The 18,589-nt window shown below is 47.9% G+C and overlaps 2 protein-coding genes across 2 annotated transcripts; one reads left to right on the forward strand and one right to left on the reverse strand.

The window, feature by feature from the left end:
• The first annotated feature begins 15,010 nt into the window (after positions 1–15,010).
• On the forward strand, positions 15,011–16,186 carry LOC147498347 (uncharacterized). Its single transcript, XM_086563214.1, has one exon. It carries the CDS (start codon positions 15,011–15,013, stop codon positions 16,184–16,186), a length of 1,176 nt encoding a protein of 391 aa, XP_086419340.1.
• An 888-nt stretch (positions 16,187–17,074) lies between these two features.
• On the reverse strand, positions 17,075–18,447 carry LOC147498348 (uncharacterized). The gene is made up of 2 exons (XM_086559041.1): positions 18,069–18,447; positions 17,075–17,998 (listed from the first exon to the last, which is right to left on the reverse strand). The coding sequence occupies exons 1-2, from the start codon at positions 18,444–18,446 to the stop codon at positions 17,435–17,437; spliced, it is 942 nt and encodes a 313-aa protein (XP_086415167.1). The 5' UTR covers position 18,447; the 3' UTR covers positions 17,075–17,434.
• Between the last annotated feature and the right edge of the window lie 142 nt (positions 18,448–18,589).

The raw sequence follows: 18,589 nt of genomic DNA on the forward strand, positions 1-18,589 counted from the left end.
AAATTTACATAGGATGACGTCAGCCCGGTTTGTCCTTAAGTCGAAATTATAAGTAAAGATTGATAACGTCAGCCCGGTTTTTACAAGGGTATTTTGGTCTGTTTTGGCTTTAATGTTATGTTTTAAATAATAGGGAGGTTTTATGCATGTGTTCGGTTAGAGGGGGGTTTTTATGCTGGTTATGTATCAACCAGGGAGATTAAACCCAAAATCTGTATATTATAGTGTTTGTAAGGGACCTTATATTCCAAGTCGACCATACTGCCTCCACCAACTCATAACGAGCTCAGACATATAAATACTCATCACACTCGAAATTGACTAAGCTCTGCACACTCATCAAGCTCAATGACTCGCACACTCGTCTAGATCAATGACTCACACACTCGTCAGCATCAATAACTCGTCACTCGACTTCATCTCGTGACATCATTACCTACTATTTTCCAAAGCCCAAAATATCGCCGATATATCCGATATATCGTCGATATATATCATTTTTTTTGTATACCAATATGGATATATTCGATATATCTCAACCGAATATTGAATCATTTTTTCCCGATATATATCGCAATTTCCTATATAACGATATATATTGACCGATATATACGATATATACGATATAAATTGTTGACTTTGACCGATATATTGACGATATTTTTTATATATCGGCATACAAAACAAAATTTTGACTGGTCAACAAAAAAATATATATCTCGAATATTTTCGATATATATATATCTATTTTTGGGTACATTGAAATATTGACAGAATTCAATATTTTGGGCCTTGCTATTCTCATCATTATTATTACTAGCATTAGGCCTCCATTCACCGTAATACTCAAATCATTATAGTCATTTACCATCATTATATCATATATCAACTCAAACAACCTAACGCCTAGAGCTACTACACACGTGCTCATCTCAATCGCACATCTGTCTAGACCATCACACGACTCCTACTAGATGTACACCCTCAATGCCTATAAAAGCCACCCTCACAATTGTCTATAAAAATCACCCTCAATGCCTATAAAAGCCACCATCAAAATTGCGTTGGCTTGATTTCAACACTCCTGATTCTACTCTCACACACAATGTTGGATACATAGGCATGTTCTTAATTACTCACGAAGAGTAGCCATTTCCATCAACCAAAACCATTTCCTTCTTTCACCCAAACTAGAGCTAAGTCTTAAATCAGGTGTAATATCCTATTAATCTCATAGGATAAAATTAGACATTTACATTTGGCTCCGTATGTGGTTGATTTCTTAAAAATCCGATAACCCACACAACTCACTTTTCCAGTAATCAATCTTCTCCTCCACCTAATCCATTTCAGTTCCAATCACGTTGCATCACTTATTCAAGAACAAGGCTCAAGGCTTCAATGTAAGGCACCAATCAATTGTATTCTTCAAGGCGTTACTCTATTATGTCATACAAGACGCTCGTAACTGAAATATCTTCATCTAGGAACATAGCCTCCAATCGTTTGCTCAAGGCATTCACAGGATACCACTCGATACACCTTCACTCGACTGCTCAGAGAGTCATTCATTTACATTTGATCAATGAGTCTCATTGCTTGCTCGTTCAATACTTACAGATGAATGTTTACTGTTTGTTAAAGGCGTTCATTCTTCGGAATACGCGATTCAATCCTTATTGAGTCAGGTAAAGGTGCGTTTTGGTTTTCTCCTAATTACTACTAGGATGAACGGGAAGGGTTAGGATTTTTTGATGTGACCGAGGTCGCCGCGGAGCGTCGATCTTCTCGCTTTTTCCTTTTTTTCGGGAGAGAAGAATCGTCCGACGAGTTCCAAAGAGGGTGGTATTTATAGAGTTTTGAGAGAGGAGATCCTTCCCGACACGTATTCTTTTGTACAAATGTAGGGCGGAGATCGCGGATGAGTGTTAGGTTGGATCTCCTATGATTGGGGGTAGATGCGGTAGTCCCTATTTCCGGTGTTGAGATTACCACTAAGATATTAGCAATCATTACCCCAGGTGGGATGTGTTTCTATCCGCCGTTCTATATTCGATGAAGTGTTCAGATTGAGATGTTTCGTTACACCACCTACTCGAAGTTACTCGCAGTCGGTCTTGGAGGTCGCCTTTGGATTAATCTATGAGTGCCCGCTAGAGGCTGTTGTTCTCAGTCCGTCTTTGGAGTTCGCTATCTTCCTTTATGCTCCACGCGAAAGCGAGATGCCCTATGAGGATATCGGCCCCCACATTAGGGTGTTGGTGTAAGTGGAAACGCTACCGAGAGAAAGAGTCGGACGAAGCGTGGTGGAGCGAGCTTAACAAGATGAACCGACTGGTGGAGCCACTTTGAATGTTGTGGCCTCGTGAATTGGCGGAAAAAGGTAGTTTTAACTTACGTGCGATGTAATCGTAAACGCGAAACGTGTCGCGTTATGCGCGGAATCGCTGAAAGGCGACGATGCCTTGAACACGTGCAGCGGCTACAGCCAGAGGGCTGTAATGATTACTCCTTGGTAACCGAACGGGCGGTTTATACAAAATCAGATTTGGAATCTGAAAAAGTTACTTCGTGTTTTTCTTCTTCCAAAAACGCCAGCCTAGGGGTTTTCAGTGAGTGCTCTGCCGCCGCTTTTTTCCCCCATTTCCATTTGCTTTCCTCTCATCCGCCTTATTTTAAGTAAGTAGGTTATTGTAAGGCTATAGGGTTTAGAACTGAATCTTTGATAGAAAAGGGTTGTTATAATGTCCGATTCGATGACACTTTCGGCCGGAGGAGGTCCGAGAGATATCTTTGAGTTGTGGAGAGTAATGAGGATGAAGAATCGCAGTTATCGGCGTAGGGGTTGAAGTTAGAAGAAGAAGATAGGATGGGCGGGGTAACGCCCGATCTCGGTCGAGATGACGTGGCTAGTACGCCAGTCGAGGGGAGAGGTCGGCATCGCTTATGTGCCCCCTAGAAGAGTGAACCGTCGTCGCTAACTCTTTCCCCGAAATGAGGGCAGCAGATGGGATTAATGTCCCCGACCTGAGATATACGAGCCACGAATCGAAAGTGAAAATGTTCAGAGTGAGGAGTATAACCCGCGAACGGTGGAGTTATAATCTGTGAGGGCCCGGTCGAGAGCCGCAGATGCACATACCGCTTCTCGAACCGGTATCGCGACTTCTTGGCGCTTTGTTGGAAGTCGCCCTGTCGGTTAAATAACACCGCGCATTATTTAAGGTGTTCGACCTGCTGAGCGAGCGGGAATATGACATAGGTGTATCCGATATAGTGGAGCACTATGTGATACGCCGATCGGGGAACATGAACTTTAGCTTGCAAACCATGACGACGCTGCTTCGCAGTGATCGATGGAGTAAGCAATGAGGCCCGGACTAAGAGACCGTTGTTGCTAGTTGGCAATTACTTGGTGAGCGGGTGTATACCGCAAACTAGGATTTGTAACATATCCGGTGGGTAGGAATACTTTTCTCGTTGTTATTTTTCGTGACGCTTGATAGCTGCTCTAACAGTCTTTGTTTTGCTTTGGCCGCAGAGTTTTCTCGCGGAAGCGCGAACCGATCGTGGGGAGATAGAAAGATTCGCTCGGCTGACTCGTGCTGAAAAACAAGCGAAGTTACCCGAGGTCGCTCATTTCTTTGAGGAAAAGGGAGGGGCTGCGATCCGGGAGAAGAGGAAGGTGCAAAAGGAGCGGGCTCTAAGTCGAACCAAGCGAGGGGTGATGGAGAAGCGTACCAGTGATCTGATAACACGAGAGGAGAGGCAGCGGGTGCAGGGGAGCGCAAGGCGGGTTGTGAGGGGGGAATCCTCAGGAGCTGGAGGATCAGGCAATCGGCCTGAATGGGGTTCGATGGAGGCTCCTGTAGAGTTGGAGCCGGGTTTTGATCGCCGCGCTAGGGGCGGTCGGAGAGGAGGCCCCGCTGATGTCTCGAAAGCAGATCGCCGGACGAAGCCGCGAAAGTAGCTCGACATGCTCGTGGAGATGGTGCTAGCACGGGGCGGATCTGATAGTGGAGCCGGCCGGGCCCACGGTATCTCGGCCAGAGTGGGGCCCGACCTGAGCAGGTCATGGACTTGGCCACTTTTGGAATGGGGTCCGGTGCGCCTCGACTGGGACGCGATCCCAGTCCGGTGAAGAAGGCCAAGGCTCCACGTAAGGCGAATCGAAAAAGCGTGGCGCCTTCGACGATCCGAAGGACATTTTGTCTATCCGACGAAATGGGCGCAAATAAGACCGCGGAAACGGCGCATCGGCCGCTTCAGATCCAGTAAGATAGCGGGTTGTTTGCTAGAACAAATAGCTCTGGATGGCAACCGCAGAGAGCTAGATGAGAAGGGGTTAGCTGACAACTTGAAACGAATGGAAATTGCGCAATGCGTGGTATGTCTATAACTTCATCTGAGGTACTTGCTTGCTTATGCAAATTGCTGTTGTGCTAACCATGTGTATGTTCGCGGCAAACCGTGAGCCGGATTTCGAAGTTGAAAGAGATCGCCCGCCGCGAAATCGATAGGGGAAATGGTGTCAAGTTCCGGGTGAGGAGCTGAAAAATGTCCAGGACGCCTCGCAGATGGAGCGCGAGGAACTGGAAGACTTGAAGAAAGCCCATGAAGCGTTGACTCTGGCCAAGCTGTTGAAAGATACGGAAGCGGAAGAGCTGAGGCAAAAGCTAGGAGGAGTCAAGATAATGTCGAGCAATAAGGTTGAACGAGTACGCCTTGCACTGCAAAGAAGGTTGCTCAGGACGCTAATCAGGCCTATGACACGCTGGACGCAGACTTCGTTGAACCGAGATCGACTACAATGCCTTGAAGGAGGAACACGCCAGCTGTGCGTCCCGTCCCTCGGTGGAGGAGGTTCAAGGGGATGCCGGTGGGGCGATTGCCTCTTCTATGAGCGCAAGGTTCGGGTGGCTCGAAATGCCGCTGCACCTGATGCAGTGATGAGCTTAGAGTTGGATGGCATAGCGATCATTGTGGACGGGAGAGAGGCTGAGGTCGATGAAGCGTTTGAGCGTGGAGGAGTAGTGAATGTGGCTGGGGATGACGAGTTGTAAAATTTGTTCTTTGTCTGTTTATCAGCTTATGTGCTGTGATACAATAGAACTGGTTTCCTGGGGTAACCTGGGCAGTTCGCCTTTCTTATGTTTGTGTACTGTAATCCTGAACAAGTAGGTGTTTCTTGCTGATTCGGGTAGCCGAATCGTGGGCTTAACTCGTGTGGGGCGGGTTGGATTTCCGAGTAATCTCAAAGAACTCGCTCAACACCGAAAGACGATAAAGCTATTAAACCAGAACTTCCCTTGTTTATATGCGATGGTAAATAGTTGTGTTGTGTGTATGTCTGAGTCGTCTGCCCACTCATAGTGATGTAGGATGACACGGCTTAGAATGGAACGTGGTAGGCCCATTGTGGGTGACGACCTCCTTACTTATGATTGGTAAAATGGGGAGCGCCCCGTTGTTGGAGTGCTTGAGATTGCGGCGTGTGGCGCCGCAACGCGAGCATCGATCGCCGAGTCCGCTCGAGATGCGTCGAATTGCTCGATTGATTAACCGCAGTTGTTCCGCTAAGTCGTGACACGTGTAGGAGACGAAGGTTCATGGGACATAATGATGGGCGGGCGATGGCGCGTACGCCTCAAGGTGATAATGAGGGACTTAGGAAAAGACGCTTCCTAAGGAATATAAACCGCCGCATTATATCATCAAGAGGTGTCGCCATTGTTTCGCTTTAAGCTTTCCTTCCTCCTCGTTGCTCGCTCTTGACCGCGTTTTTTTCTTCGCCACGCTTTGTTCATCGTATGTGGCTTCTTCTATCGTGTTATTCAGTTTGAGAAATACCTAGAGTAAGTATTAACTTTGCTTTGTCGCAACTTTGCCGCTAGGGTAAGATGGCTAGATGTCGCGCTTTGTGAGAAACGCCCCTCTATCAATGGAGGAAATGGAGTTTGAGCCTCATGTTCATGGCGATCGAGGGAAGAGGAAGGTTGCCGATGGAGAAACGGCGGTCATGTAAGCGAGCAAGGAGAGATAGTCGCCTGGCCGGGCGAATTATCTTCGTGGTCGCCACCGAGTGGGCGAAAATGATCGTCGCCGACCGAAATGAACGAAGCCGGCAAGGTCGCCCATTCATGTGTGAGAGTTCGGCCCCGCCATGTAAGGACGTGGGGAGCGAATTCTACTATCTGGGAAAGACGGGGAAGAAGCGGATGGTGAAGCGCTCGGACTGTAGCTTTCACTCGGCCCCCATAGCGACCAATTCGCGTCGGCGGATTGTGCTAGATGGTGATAAAGCAGAAGTTGAGGACGAGGACATGGGGACACTACTGGGGACGATGGATATGGCCGCTTGTTTGGTGAGTTCTTGATAGCTTAAGCTGTTGTACCGACTTCCAGGGGAGTCTGGTGTTCTAACTATGTTCATGCGCTTTCTCGCAGGGTATGATAAGCCGAAAGATGCTTTGCCGCTTCGAGATTCTAGTGGTAACCCGCACGGAAGCCGGGTTGATCTGAAGCCGCGGGGGTGGACAAGAAGAAATCGAGGTGATGTCCACCAAGTACCGAACGCGGATCGCCGAGAACGCCAGATCGGGTGTCGGATGTGGAAATGGGAAAGGAACCGGCAAACGAAGAAATGTCGAAGGTGGCGCTGAAGGCTTAAGAAGGCGATATCGGATCGGCCTCAGACGCCTATATGCCGCCTGGGACGAAAAGTATGACACGCCGAGGTCACATACCGCTTCGACTTAGCGCAGCCCGGAAGACAAGCATGTCATTACCGAAAATTGATAAGGTGATCATCGCCCGCTCGTTAAAATTTGAAGTTGTGATTGTAGTTTACATTTCTCTCTTATATCGGAGCAAACAATAGAGCTGTGTTTTCAGCTTGCCCGAAAGCAGTTCGACATTTTTGTTCTGGCTAACCGGTTTCCACGAAAGTGGCGCTCAAGACTTGTTGAATTTTTGTAATGATCATCGATCCGGATTTCCGGGTAATCCCAGAGATCGGTGGACGTAGTTGTGATGACGATTGTCATGTAACGCGTTTTGGGATGTGTATGCATGCCTTTGTGTTTTGTGTAACTAATATCTTGATCTTAGAAATATGCGTCCTGTTAAGTAGTCAACCCTAGAAATATAGGTCGTTGATGTGACAGGAACTGGATGGGTTATGGTGCCTGTGAGCTCCGGAGAGCGTTTGCTCGAGGAGAGTGTTCTCGTATGGTCGACCCTAGAAATATAGGCCCTCGACGTAACAAGAATTGTAGAGGCTATGTAGCCAGAGAGCTTCAGAGAGCTGTGTGCTCGCGGAGAGCGTTCTCGTGTAGTCGATCCTAGAAATATAGGTCCCTCGACGAAACAAGAATTGGAGAGCTATGTAGCCCGAGCTCCCCGAGAGCCGCCCGCTCATTGAGAGCGCCTCTGTAGTCGATCCTAGAAATATAGGTCCTCGACGTAACAAGAATTGGAGAGGCTATGTAGCCCTGAGCCCTCGACGGTACGCTTTCGGCCGAGAGCGTTCTCGTGTAGTCGATCCTAGAAATATAGGTCCTCGACGTAACAAGAATTGGAGAGGCTATGTAGCCTGTGAGCTCCCGAGAATCATGCGCTCACGGAGGCGTTCTCGTGTAGTCGATCCTAGAAATATAGGTCCTCGGCGTAACAAGAATTGGAGAGGCTATGTAGCCCGTGAGCTCCCGAGAGCGCCTTGGCCGAGAGCGTTCTCTCGTAGTCGATCCTAGAAATATAGGTCCTCGACGTAACAAGAATTGAGAGGCTATGTAGCCCGTGAGCTCCCGGAGTCGCCCCGCCACACCGGAAGCTGTTCTCGTAGTCGATCCTAGAAATATAGGTCCTCGACGTAACAAGAATTGGAGAGGCTATGTAGCCCGTGAGCTCTTAGCTGCCTCGCTCATTGTGGTGTAGTCGATCCTAGAAATATAGGTCCTCGACGTAACAAGAATTGGAGAGGCTATGTAGCCCGTGAGCTCCCGAGAGTCGCGCCACGTGAGCGTTCTCGTAGTCGATCCTAGAAATATAGGTCCTCGACGCTACAAGAATTGGAGAGGCTAAGTAGCTCGTAAGCCCCGAGAGTAAGCCCCCCGCATCGAGAGTAAGCCCCCGAGGGCGTGCCGCCGCTGGGGCGCTTTGCTCGCTGAGAGCCGTGTAGCCCCCGAGGGCGTTTCACCGAGCGCTTTGCTCGCTCGAGATATGTAGCCCCCGAGGGCGTCTTTGCGCCATTGAGCGCTTTGCTCGGAGAGGAGTATGTAGTCCCCGAGTTTCGGGAGCGATGTAGCCCCCGAGGGCATGATGCTCGGGAGCGTATGTAGCCCCCGGGGCATGATGCTTTCGCCGGAGGGCGTTCGCTGCTTGAACGCTTTGAACTCCCCGGTAGTGTTTTGTTTTTGTAGAGAACGAGCCGAGTGGTTTCATGCTAAACTGCTTAGATGAAGCGACCTCAGCCGGAGCTCCGTGATTGTTTCTCGACCGAGGGATGGAGATCTTGGCAACAGAGTTAGTGCGACCTCCGGGGTCTTGAAAACGGAGAGAAAGTGGTGACGCTATGTAGCGTTTGAACTTCGAATGAGCCTATATTCAGGTGTGGTGTTGTGACCCGACTGAGTCCGTGGGCATCCTGCTTTGGAGATCGTCGTCAATAGCTAGCCTTGAATTGGCGTGACTATAGTTAGCCCCAGTTTTGGAGCTTTATTGACCTGTAAAAATAAAAATGCGAGCTAGCACCAAAGAGTTAGTACGAACTAACAGTAGTAATTTTGGAGATGCATGGATCATAATAACTGAATTGAGCCTATTGAGATGACAATGACTAGCCCCAGTTCGGAGATGGCTGTGGCTAGCCCCTCGTGTGCATTGGAGCTTGATTGACCTGCACTAGATCGAACTAATATCCAAAAGAAATTAGAACAAAAAATTGTTAATTTGGAGACTTTTCTTGCTGGAGCAGGGTAATGTGCCCGTTCATTATGCCTAGGTGACCAACTAAACTCTGGACTTGAGCTTCGAGGCTTTCCATGCTTCGTGGGCTTGAGAACCGTTGGTTTTTTAGTTTTTGAGTTTTTGAGTTGTGTGAAAGTGGTTTCTCAAGTAATCGAGACCACAGACGGCGCCAATGTAAAGGTGCGTTTTGGTTTTCTCCTAATTACTACTAGGATGAACGGGAAGCGGTTAGGATTTTTGATGTGACCGAGGTCGCCGCGGAGCTTAACCGCCTACATTATCTTCTCGTTTTTCCTTTTCCGGGAGAGAAGAATCGTGTCCGACGTAGTTCCAAAGAGGTGGTATTTATAGAGTTTTGAGAGAGGAGATCCTTCCGACACGCGTGTATTCTTTTGTACAAATGTAGGAGAGATCGCGGATGAGTGTTAGGTTGGATCTGTTATGATTGGGGGTAGATGCGGTAGTCCCTATTTCCGGTGTTGAGATTACCACTAAGATATTAGCAATCATTACCCCAGGTGGGATGTGTTTCTATCCTGAAGGATGAAGTGTTCGTGACGAGATGTTCGTTCGCACCACCTACTCGAAGTTACGCGCAGTCGGTCTTGGAGGTCGCCTTTGATTAATCTATGAGTGCCTGCTAGAGGCTTGCTCTCGTGTCTGTCTTGGAGTTCGCTATCTTCGGTTAAGCTTATGCTCCGCGAAAGTCGATGCCCTATGAGGGTATCGCTCCCCTACAGTCAGGATATCAGCTTCTATACCAACTTAACCCAACGTCAGCAAGTCGGCAAGTAGGCAATATGCTCTCACCCCTCTCAAGCTCGAGTCATCACTCCCCTCCTATTCCTCAAGCTCAAAGTCGCACGATGATCTCGACAAGATAAGTTTTCTCCACTTTATGATCACAATCTTCAACTTTGTATATTATTATACTTCCACTTTATTATGCATCCCTCACTTCCAAGCACAGTCTCTACTATAATTATTATTATACTTCCCCAGATGATCCATGTGCCTGCAGGCTCACATGAGTACACGTGACAATCTAAACGAGCTATTACCTATTGCTCAAATGATATCACATTCATTCAATGACCCTTTTACTTATTTTGCAGGAAGTCTCTCTCATTCAATGACCTCAAAAGATCATTTTTACTGAACACGTGTTATCGTATATTGAATAAACAACCTACTGATCCAACACGTCTTACATAGCCTTGTCTAGGCTTGCATGACACATCCTTAGTTGATCGACCTCAACTTGATTTAATTGCTCCCTAGCTGCTACTCGAATTCTACATGATCGAACTTCAACTAGTTATCCACTTTGTATATCAACTGCAACAAGTTTATACCGACTTCTACTTAGTTGACCTCCATGTACAATTACTATACCAAGTTGACTCGCTTGTTCACTTTGTCCGCAGTTACATTTTAGGGGAGTACACCTACTGTTTAAACAATATTGTTTGCTCAAAGCATCTAACATGCTATACTAAGTATCTCTATTTTTTTCATTTACATTTTTTACTAGCGACGTCTTGATACTAAGTATCTCTATTTTTTTCATTTACATTTTTTAATAGTGACGTCTTGACGTTTCGGTATACACAATGTTTGATAACTAAGGGCTTGATTTTAATCTATATCCTTCCAAGATCAATTTCAAAATCCACATCAACATATAAGGGGGTCTACTACCTAACTCTTGGTATCCATGTTGAACATATTAGAAAAATGGATTTGCACAAATCCATTGATATATGAATGAGTAATTTGTCTCCCAAGTTACTCCACTTGAGATAAAATGGGTTTCACTTGAAATTGTACGTAAAGAGAGAAAAACTTTTTCGAAAAGGTGCATTGGTTCGAAACATACATTATGCTGAAAAAGTGCGACCTTTCGAAATAAGCATTGGTTTTGTATCAGCCTAATACATGACTACTAAGACGACTGGTGTGTTCTGGGCTGGGGCAACATAACGGAAGAAGACGAATGAGTACGGGGTATAGTCCGCGAATAATGTGAAGGCCGCGGACTCTGGAAGTGCGAGAAGATCAGTGGAGTTACTATGATTTGAGGGAGATGTTGGATAGGGAAAGAGAGAGCTGGAGCACAGTAGCCAAGACACGATCTCTGAGGAGACATGGTGGACGGTTCCAGGACGTGGGACATGGAAGGAGATCATGGAAATAGAATGACGGTTAGAGAAGATAGGAGCGGTTAAAGAGAGAGGGCGGTTAGGGGGTATATAAAGAGGAGAGAGATGAGAATGAAAGAAAGAAGAAAAAAGAGGGAGAGAGTTCATAGGTTGTAATTTTGGACAACACATTTGGCACCGTCTGTGGGGAACGAGAGGAAAGCATACGATCAAGTGATTGCTAAGAAGAAGGTGTGAAGATGGCAACCATAGTGAAAAAAACAAGAGGGAGACCCAAAAAAGTGAGGACTGAGGGGGCTGATAATGAAACCAGGAGTGTGGAAAGGGAGGAGATGGAGGAGTTGGAAGAGGAAGTTCCCGAGGTTGCCGGGAAGCAACAGGCTGTATTCTGAGGAGGAGATAGGAAGGTTGAGAAATGAGAATGAGAGTCTGAGGAGAGAAAGGGAATCCACACAGGGGGAGGAGGAGATAAGGGAGCCAGAACATAGTGAAGTAGAAGGCCAGCATGAGGAAGTGCGTCATAAACCAAGAGGCGATACGGGGGAAGGTACTACCATGGAGATGGTCCAAGCGATGATCGAGAAAGACAGAGAAATGAATCGGGTGGCGGAGAGGGAAAGTCAAGTGGTGGTGAAGAAGGTGGTGGCTGGACTCAATCAGAATCCGCTCGCCGATGCAGTCTGGAACGCCGAGGTGCCTAAGCGATTCGCGCAGCCAAGATTCGAGAGATACGATGGGAAGGGGGATCCTGCGGACCACTTGCACCATTTCAGGCAACAGATGCCGTTGTAGCAAGAGATTAAATATGATGGGCTCCGTTGCATGATGTTTCCCTCCAGCTTGAAGGGTGGAGCGTCAGACTGGTATTATAGGTTGGCATCGCGGAGTATAACCAAGTTCGAGGAGTTGGAGCAAGCATTTGTAGACCATTTTATCCATCAGAAACGAAGGGTAGTGGATATTGCGGACCTATTTAACGTCAAACAAAAGTCCGGCGAGACACTCAGGGAATTCTTATGTAGATTCAAGGAGGAGACCCTAAGGGTGGAAAGTCTGGACGAGCACACCGCAGTCATTGCTTTCCAGCATGGACTGAAGCCGGGAACCAGAGTCCACAAATCTGTATCCAAAATTGAAGTTACAACGTTGCATGCGTTGTATCCGAAAGTGGAGAAGTACATCCGCTATGAGGATATGTTGCAGAGAAATGCTAAGGAGCCGAGGAAGTCAGAGAAGTCAATACAGAGTGTAGAAAAGGCTGCGATAAGAGAAGGGGGAGCCTATAGAGAGAGAGGCGGCACGCAAATCGGAGAGAGGCAGAGATCAAGTTAGGAGGGAGATCCGCGAACGAAAACCATATCGCGACGTAGAGTCCACACCGTTGAACAAACCATTGGACGAAATCTTGCCACTGATTAAGGGGATGCAGCATTACAAAGGTCCGCAAAGCATACCCAGGGAGATAGAAGATAAGCCATTTTGTGCTTACCACCAGATCAGAAATCATACTACAAATGAGTGTTTCGCACTGCGATGGTTGATTGAAAGAATGTTAGAGAAAGGATTGTTAAGGGAATTTATCAAGGAGATACACCCAGTGGACAGAGCACCAGCCGTGGCCAGAATATTAGGAACAATCAATGTCATATATAGTGGGGAGACAATGGGGAGGAATGCACCGCGAGGGATAAGGTCGCGAGGACTGCGCCACTTACAGCCAGATAAATGAGGTTTTGCGTGTGTTCCACGACCGTGCTAGGAACGCCCTAGGAGACGAAGGATAGAGTTCACCCGGGGATCCGAAGCGATAACCGCACACCTGGATGCATTGGTGATTACGGTAGTAGTGGGTAATTATATGGTGAAGAGGGTTTTGATAGATTGTGGGAGTTCAGTAGATTTGCTATTTAAAGGCGTGATGGAGGAAATGTGCATCGAACAGAGGCAGATGAAGCCCCCAAGAACAAATTTGTTTGGATTTAATGGCAGCAGAACCGAGCCCATGGGGGAATTATTATTACCAGTAACGGCGGGACCGGTGACGGTATTCACTCGGTTCATGATAGTGGACGCCGCTTCGCAATATAATGCAATTTTGGGGAGAAGATAGATCCACGAAATGAAAGTGATTCCATCCACATACTACCAGGTGATCCGCTTTCCGACTAATGGGGAACGTATGAAATAAGAGGGGACCAGGTCGCGGCTCAAAATATTCACCAGGTGGTGGTTAAAGAATTGACCTGCGCACCAGAGAAGGAAGTGGAGGGGGAAAGCGAGTCCCCAGCATAGCAATTACAGACTGCGATGGCTAAGGGAGAGGGGTCTAAGGGAGGAAAGACCTTGGACGAGACTACGACCGTAAATCTGGGTGAGGGGGAAGAGGAGAAACTGGTGTCTGTTGGGGCCGAGTGGCCAGAGAGTTGGAAGGCAAAGTTAGTTGTTTTGTTAAAAGAGAACAGCGATGTTTTTGCGTGGTCGATTGAGGACTTGATTGGATTGGATCCCGAGTTTGCGTGTCACAGGCTGCACATGAGAGAAGAGGCCAAACCCGTCCGACAAAAAATGATAGGAATAAGACCGCAGTATGCAGAAGGGATAAGAGAGGAAGTGCAAAGATTGAAAGCCGCATGAATCATCCGAGAGTGTCAGTTTACCGAATGGCTCTCGAACATCGTCGTAGTACCCAAGAAAAATGGGAAGGTAAGAATGTGTGTTGATTTTACTAATGTCAACCAGCAATGCCCCAAAGACTGTTATCCTATGCCGCAGATAGACGAATTGTTGGACCGAACGGCCGAGTTCAAGTTTTTCTCATTCATGGACGCCTCCATGGGGTATAACCAGGTGGTAATGTATGGCCCAGACCAGGTGAAGACCGCGTTCATTGTCGAGGGAGGAGTGTATTGTTACACCAGAATGCCTTTCGGACTGAAGAATGCAGGGGCAACTTTTCAAAGGGTAGGGGAGAAGATGTTTGAATGCAAAATCCGGAGGAGTATGGAAATATACATAGATGATATGGTAGAGAAGAGCATGACTGAGGAGGAACATCTGGGGGGATTGAAAGAAACCTTCGCGATATTGCGAAAATATAGGCTGAGGTTGAACCCTGAGAAGTGCACATTTGGGGTGACTTCTGGAAAGTTTTGGGATATATTGTCACATACCGCGGAATAGAAGCTAACCCGGACCAGATCAGAGCGTTGGTGGAAATGCAATCGCCCCAAAATGTGAAAGAGGTTCAAATGCTTGCGGGAAGAATTGCGGCCCTCAACCGGTTCATTTCCAAGTCGTCAGACAAGTGTAGACCATTGTACCGACTCTTGAGAAAAACAACTGACTTTCAGTGGACCGAGGCATGCGAACGAGCTTTCCAAGAGTTGAAGATTTATTTGGGAAAGGCTCCTATTTTGTCGCGACCGGGGCAAGGGGAAAAGCTGTATTTGTACTTGGGGGTGTCAGAATATGCTATTAGTTCTGTGTTAATAAGGGTGGTGAACAAGGCAGAGAGGCCGGTGTATTTCCAGAGCAAAACAATGTTAGACGCAGAGACCAGATACAGCAAAGTTGAGAAATTTGCATTAGCCTTGGTGTTTTCTGCGTTAAAATTGAAGCCTTACTTCGATGCTCATTCTGTGGTTGTGGTGACTAACTTGCCTCTCAAACAGGCGTTAAAGGCGGACAAATCAGGGAGAATGCTGAAATGGGCCGTGGTGTTGAGTGCATATGACATTGAATTCCAAATCCGGACAGCGGAAAAAGCACAAGCTATGGCAGAGTTTTTGGCAGAGTTCCCCGCCGAAGACCCAACTTGGGGGGACAATATGATCATGGAGTAGGAGGGAGAGATCAAGCAGGATGTGTTAGACCCATGGGACATGAGAAATGGATGGAGGGTATTCACAGATGGGTCTGCAACGGACACAGGAAATGGGATTGGAGTGGTGGTAGTCACCCCGGAGAATAATCGGCTTGAATTATCGATGAAGTTGGGCTTCGCGGCGTCAAACAATGAATCAGAGTATGAAACGGTGATAGCTGGGCTAGATTTGGCCACGGATCTGGGAGTGAAGGAGCTGACAGTGTATTCCGATTCCAACTTGGTAATTTGTCAGATGAATGGAGAATTCGCTGCCCGATGCCCCAGGATGGCAAAGTACCTGGAGGTATTACAGAGGAAAGCGAGTGAGTTTGGCAAAATCCGGTTCGGTCATTTAGGACGTGGTGAAAATAGACATGCTGACGCATTGGCATATGTAGCCGCAGTGCTTCTTGGGTCCGAGGGCAGATCAATTGAGGTCAGGGTGTTAAGCAAGCCAAGTACCTCCGTGAATGCCGAGGTAGGAATGACCATGAAGGAAGAGCCGTGGTGGATAGAGCCCATAAAAATTTCTTATCGGGGAGAGATCGAGGATAGACGAGAGCGAAGGAGAATGGAGCAGGTATCCCAAAGATACATTTTGATGGAAGGAGACCTGTACAGACGGAACGTCAGCGGACCGTTGTTGAGATGTTTAGCTTCGCGTCAGGCGAGAGAGATCTTGGAAGAAGTTCATGAGGGGGACTGTGGGAGCCATTCGGCAGGAAGAACGACGGCGCATCGGGTGTTGTCCCAGGGGTATTTCTGGCCACACCTGAAGAGAGAAGCGACCGAGTATGCTAAGAGGTGCGAGAAATGCCAGAGATTTACACCACTGATACATGCACCCGCTGAGCCTTTGCACAAGATATATAGTCCTTGGCCATTCGCGATGTGGGCACTGGATATTGTAGGACTGCTACCGATGGCCAGTGGTAAACGAAGGTATATGCTAGCAGCGACTGACTATTTTACCAAGTGGGTGGAGGGTGTGGCACTCCAACAGATCAAGGAGGAACAAGTGAAGAAATTCCTATGGGAAAATATAATATGCCGGTTCGGGTTGCCACACACCATAATCACCGATAATGGGACTCAGTTTACGGGTGGGAAGGTGCGAGAATTCCTCCAGGCGTTCAAGGTAAAACAAGGATTCGCGGCTCCTTATAACCCGTATGGGAATGGGCGCGCGTAATCCTCCAACAAGACAATCATGGATAATCCAAGAAAAACCGGAGGATAAAAAGGGTTCATGGGCGGACGAAGTTAAATCATGTCTTTGGGGCATATCGAACTACACCGCCAACATCCACTCAGAGTCGCCATTTGCCATGGCATATGGGGTAGAAGCAGTGATTCCCCGTAGATGGTGGCAGCTACAACCCGACAAGAGCGGGAGGAGGGATCAATGATATGGTATTGACCGCGGATTTGAATCTCAGGGAGGAGAGGAGAGACACAGCCCACATCCGATTGGAGGAATATCATAGAAGATTGCAAAGACAATATGACAAGAGAGTGAGGCCTCGATAGTTTCAGGTGGGGGATCACGTTTTGAGGAGAGTAACACCGTCAACTAGAAAGGAGGTGGACAGAAAGTTAGGGCCTAACTGGGAGGGACCCTATACCGTGGCAGAAAAGGGGAGCGCAGGAACATATCGGCTGCAGATACTTCAGGGAAAGGATATCGCGAGGCCTTGGAACATCAGAATGTTAAAAAGTTTCCATGAGTGACAACATGTAATGTGTGGGAATCAATGGCCAAGGCAGCGGCCTCTAGTGATGTAGCGACATTTTATTATAATGTTTAGAGTATAAAATTTATCAAATGAATAGAGTGTCATTTTGCCTATTTGTTTGTTGTGTTGTTAATTGCAAGGGTGTAGAGAAATTGCCCAGGGATGATGAGGTCCTACGTTAACTGGAGGGGGGGCAAACTGAGTTGCCTTCGTACAATTTTACTACCGACAGAGATAGCGGGCGGAGCCTTCAAGGACTGAGGGTCCAAATCTGACTTGGGGGCAAATTGAGTTGTCCTCAATCAGGAGCCCATCTGAGATAGCGGGGGGTGGAGCCCTTCGCGGACAAAGAGGTCCAAATCTGACTTGGGGGCAAATTGAGCTGCCCCCAATCAGGAGCCCTTCACGGACAACGAGGTTCGTATCCAACATGGGGGCAAACTGAGCTGCCCCCAAGGATCTTCGTGTAACGAGAGTTTAAGTTGGGGCAATTGAAGCGAGGGGTGAAAACAGTTGTACAGTATGGTTCAAACACAGTGCCACGAAATAAAAAGAAGAAACTACCGTGAGTTGGATGGTTAAAATGAAAACATAAGTGTGAGCCCGCTGGGATCACCCAAAAATACGGGACATAAAGTACATACAAAATGAGTGAGAACAAAATATGGCTAGGGCTAAGCGAACACAAAGAAACAATCTCTAATTTAATGTTCAGCAGCAGCACCTTGTAAAGTGGGATTCCGAGCTACGTCTTTATGAGGAGAACCTTCAGATATTACCACCACCGCGTCTTCTGCCACGGAGCCAGTGTTGAGATCACCCGCAGGGGGCGGCGAAGAGGCCATTGAAGGACCAACCTCTAGAACAGGGGCCGAAGAGGGCGAGGGGAGGAGTCTCCCAGCAGCAGTGAGATCGTCGAGCTGACGCTGCAACTCTCTGGCTATCTTCTTTTCAGCCAAAACCCGGAAGCGATCGGACGCAACCTTCAGCGATTGCTCCAGTTTCGCTTGGGCCGCCGCCTCGTGGGCTGTCTTCTCGCCCTCCATCTTGGCCCGCAGCTCAGACAATTGTTGATTGAAGGCCTCCTCCGCGGTCTGTTGAAGCTTATGGGATTTAAGAGCGGCGAGGCGAGCATTATCGCGATCTTTCTCCAGACGCTCATATCGTATTTTCCAGCCTTCGGGCCCATGAATTTCTTGCTTCACCGCCTCCAGAGTTTCAAGGGTACTGGTCAGACCGCGGATGACGTAGCCTACATCCAGGCTCAGCTGTACACAAAGGAGATGTTAAGTATCTTATCCACAAAAAATACCACGATAATAGGAGACTAAGACATACCTTCTCCCAGCCGGTATAGATGGCAGCGCGGTGGGCAGCGAAGGTCCCAGAGTCGCCATAGGCTTGGTCACGAGGTAGATGGGGGCTGAAGAACAGAGTGGCAGCGACTGTAGCGTTATCCAGAGCTGAGTCGCGGGTGGTGACCGCCCAATCCCTAGCTTTGAATTCAGGGCGCCAAACCTTGGGAGCGACTGGGGCAGTTTCCTTGCCTTGACGACGATTAGAAGCTGAGGGCCGCGGCAATACTAGTGCGGGAGCACATGGGGTAGAGGAGGTTCCCGCCATCCTGCTTCTCTTGGCTGGCGGGCTCTTGGCCGCGGAATCAGATTCGCCCTCTTCTTCGTCACTGTCCCACAATTTCAACTTGGTGGCATCCATAGTCGGGCGGGGGGAGTAGGACCAAAGAGCTTTGAAAATCGTCCTCCCAATCAGCGATGGAAGAGTAAGGGGCCGGGGCACTGTGGGTGCTGGTTGGAAAGGTTTCAGAGGGGCATTGAGATTGTTGAGAGGCCGCAGCCCGT

This window comes from Coptis chinensis, chromosome 5 (assembly GCF_015680905.1).
Source record: "Coptis chinensis isolate HL-2020 chromosome 5, ASM1568090v1, whole genome shotgun sequence".
NCBI classification, from domain to species: Eukaryota; Viridiplantae; Streptophyta; class Magnoliopsida; order Ranunculales; family Ranunculaceae; genus Coptis; species Coptis chinensis.

Excerpts from the sequence above, each read along its gene's own strand:
- LOC147498347 (XM_086563214.1), top strand. The coding sequence starts at position 15,011 with ATGAGAAATGGATGGAGGGTATTCACAGATGGGTCTGCAACGGACACA.
- LOC147498348 (XM_086559041.1), bottom strand. The coding sequence starts at position 18,446 with ATGGATGCCACCAAGTTGAAATTGTGGGACAGTGACGAAGAAGAGGGC. Across the intron at positions 17,999-18,068 it reads TCTATACCGGCTGGGAGAAG|CTGAGCCTGGATGTAGGCTA; the intron begins GTATGTCTTAGT and ends CTTTGTGTACAG.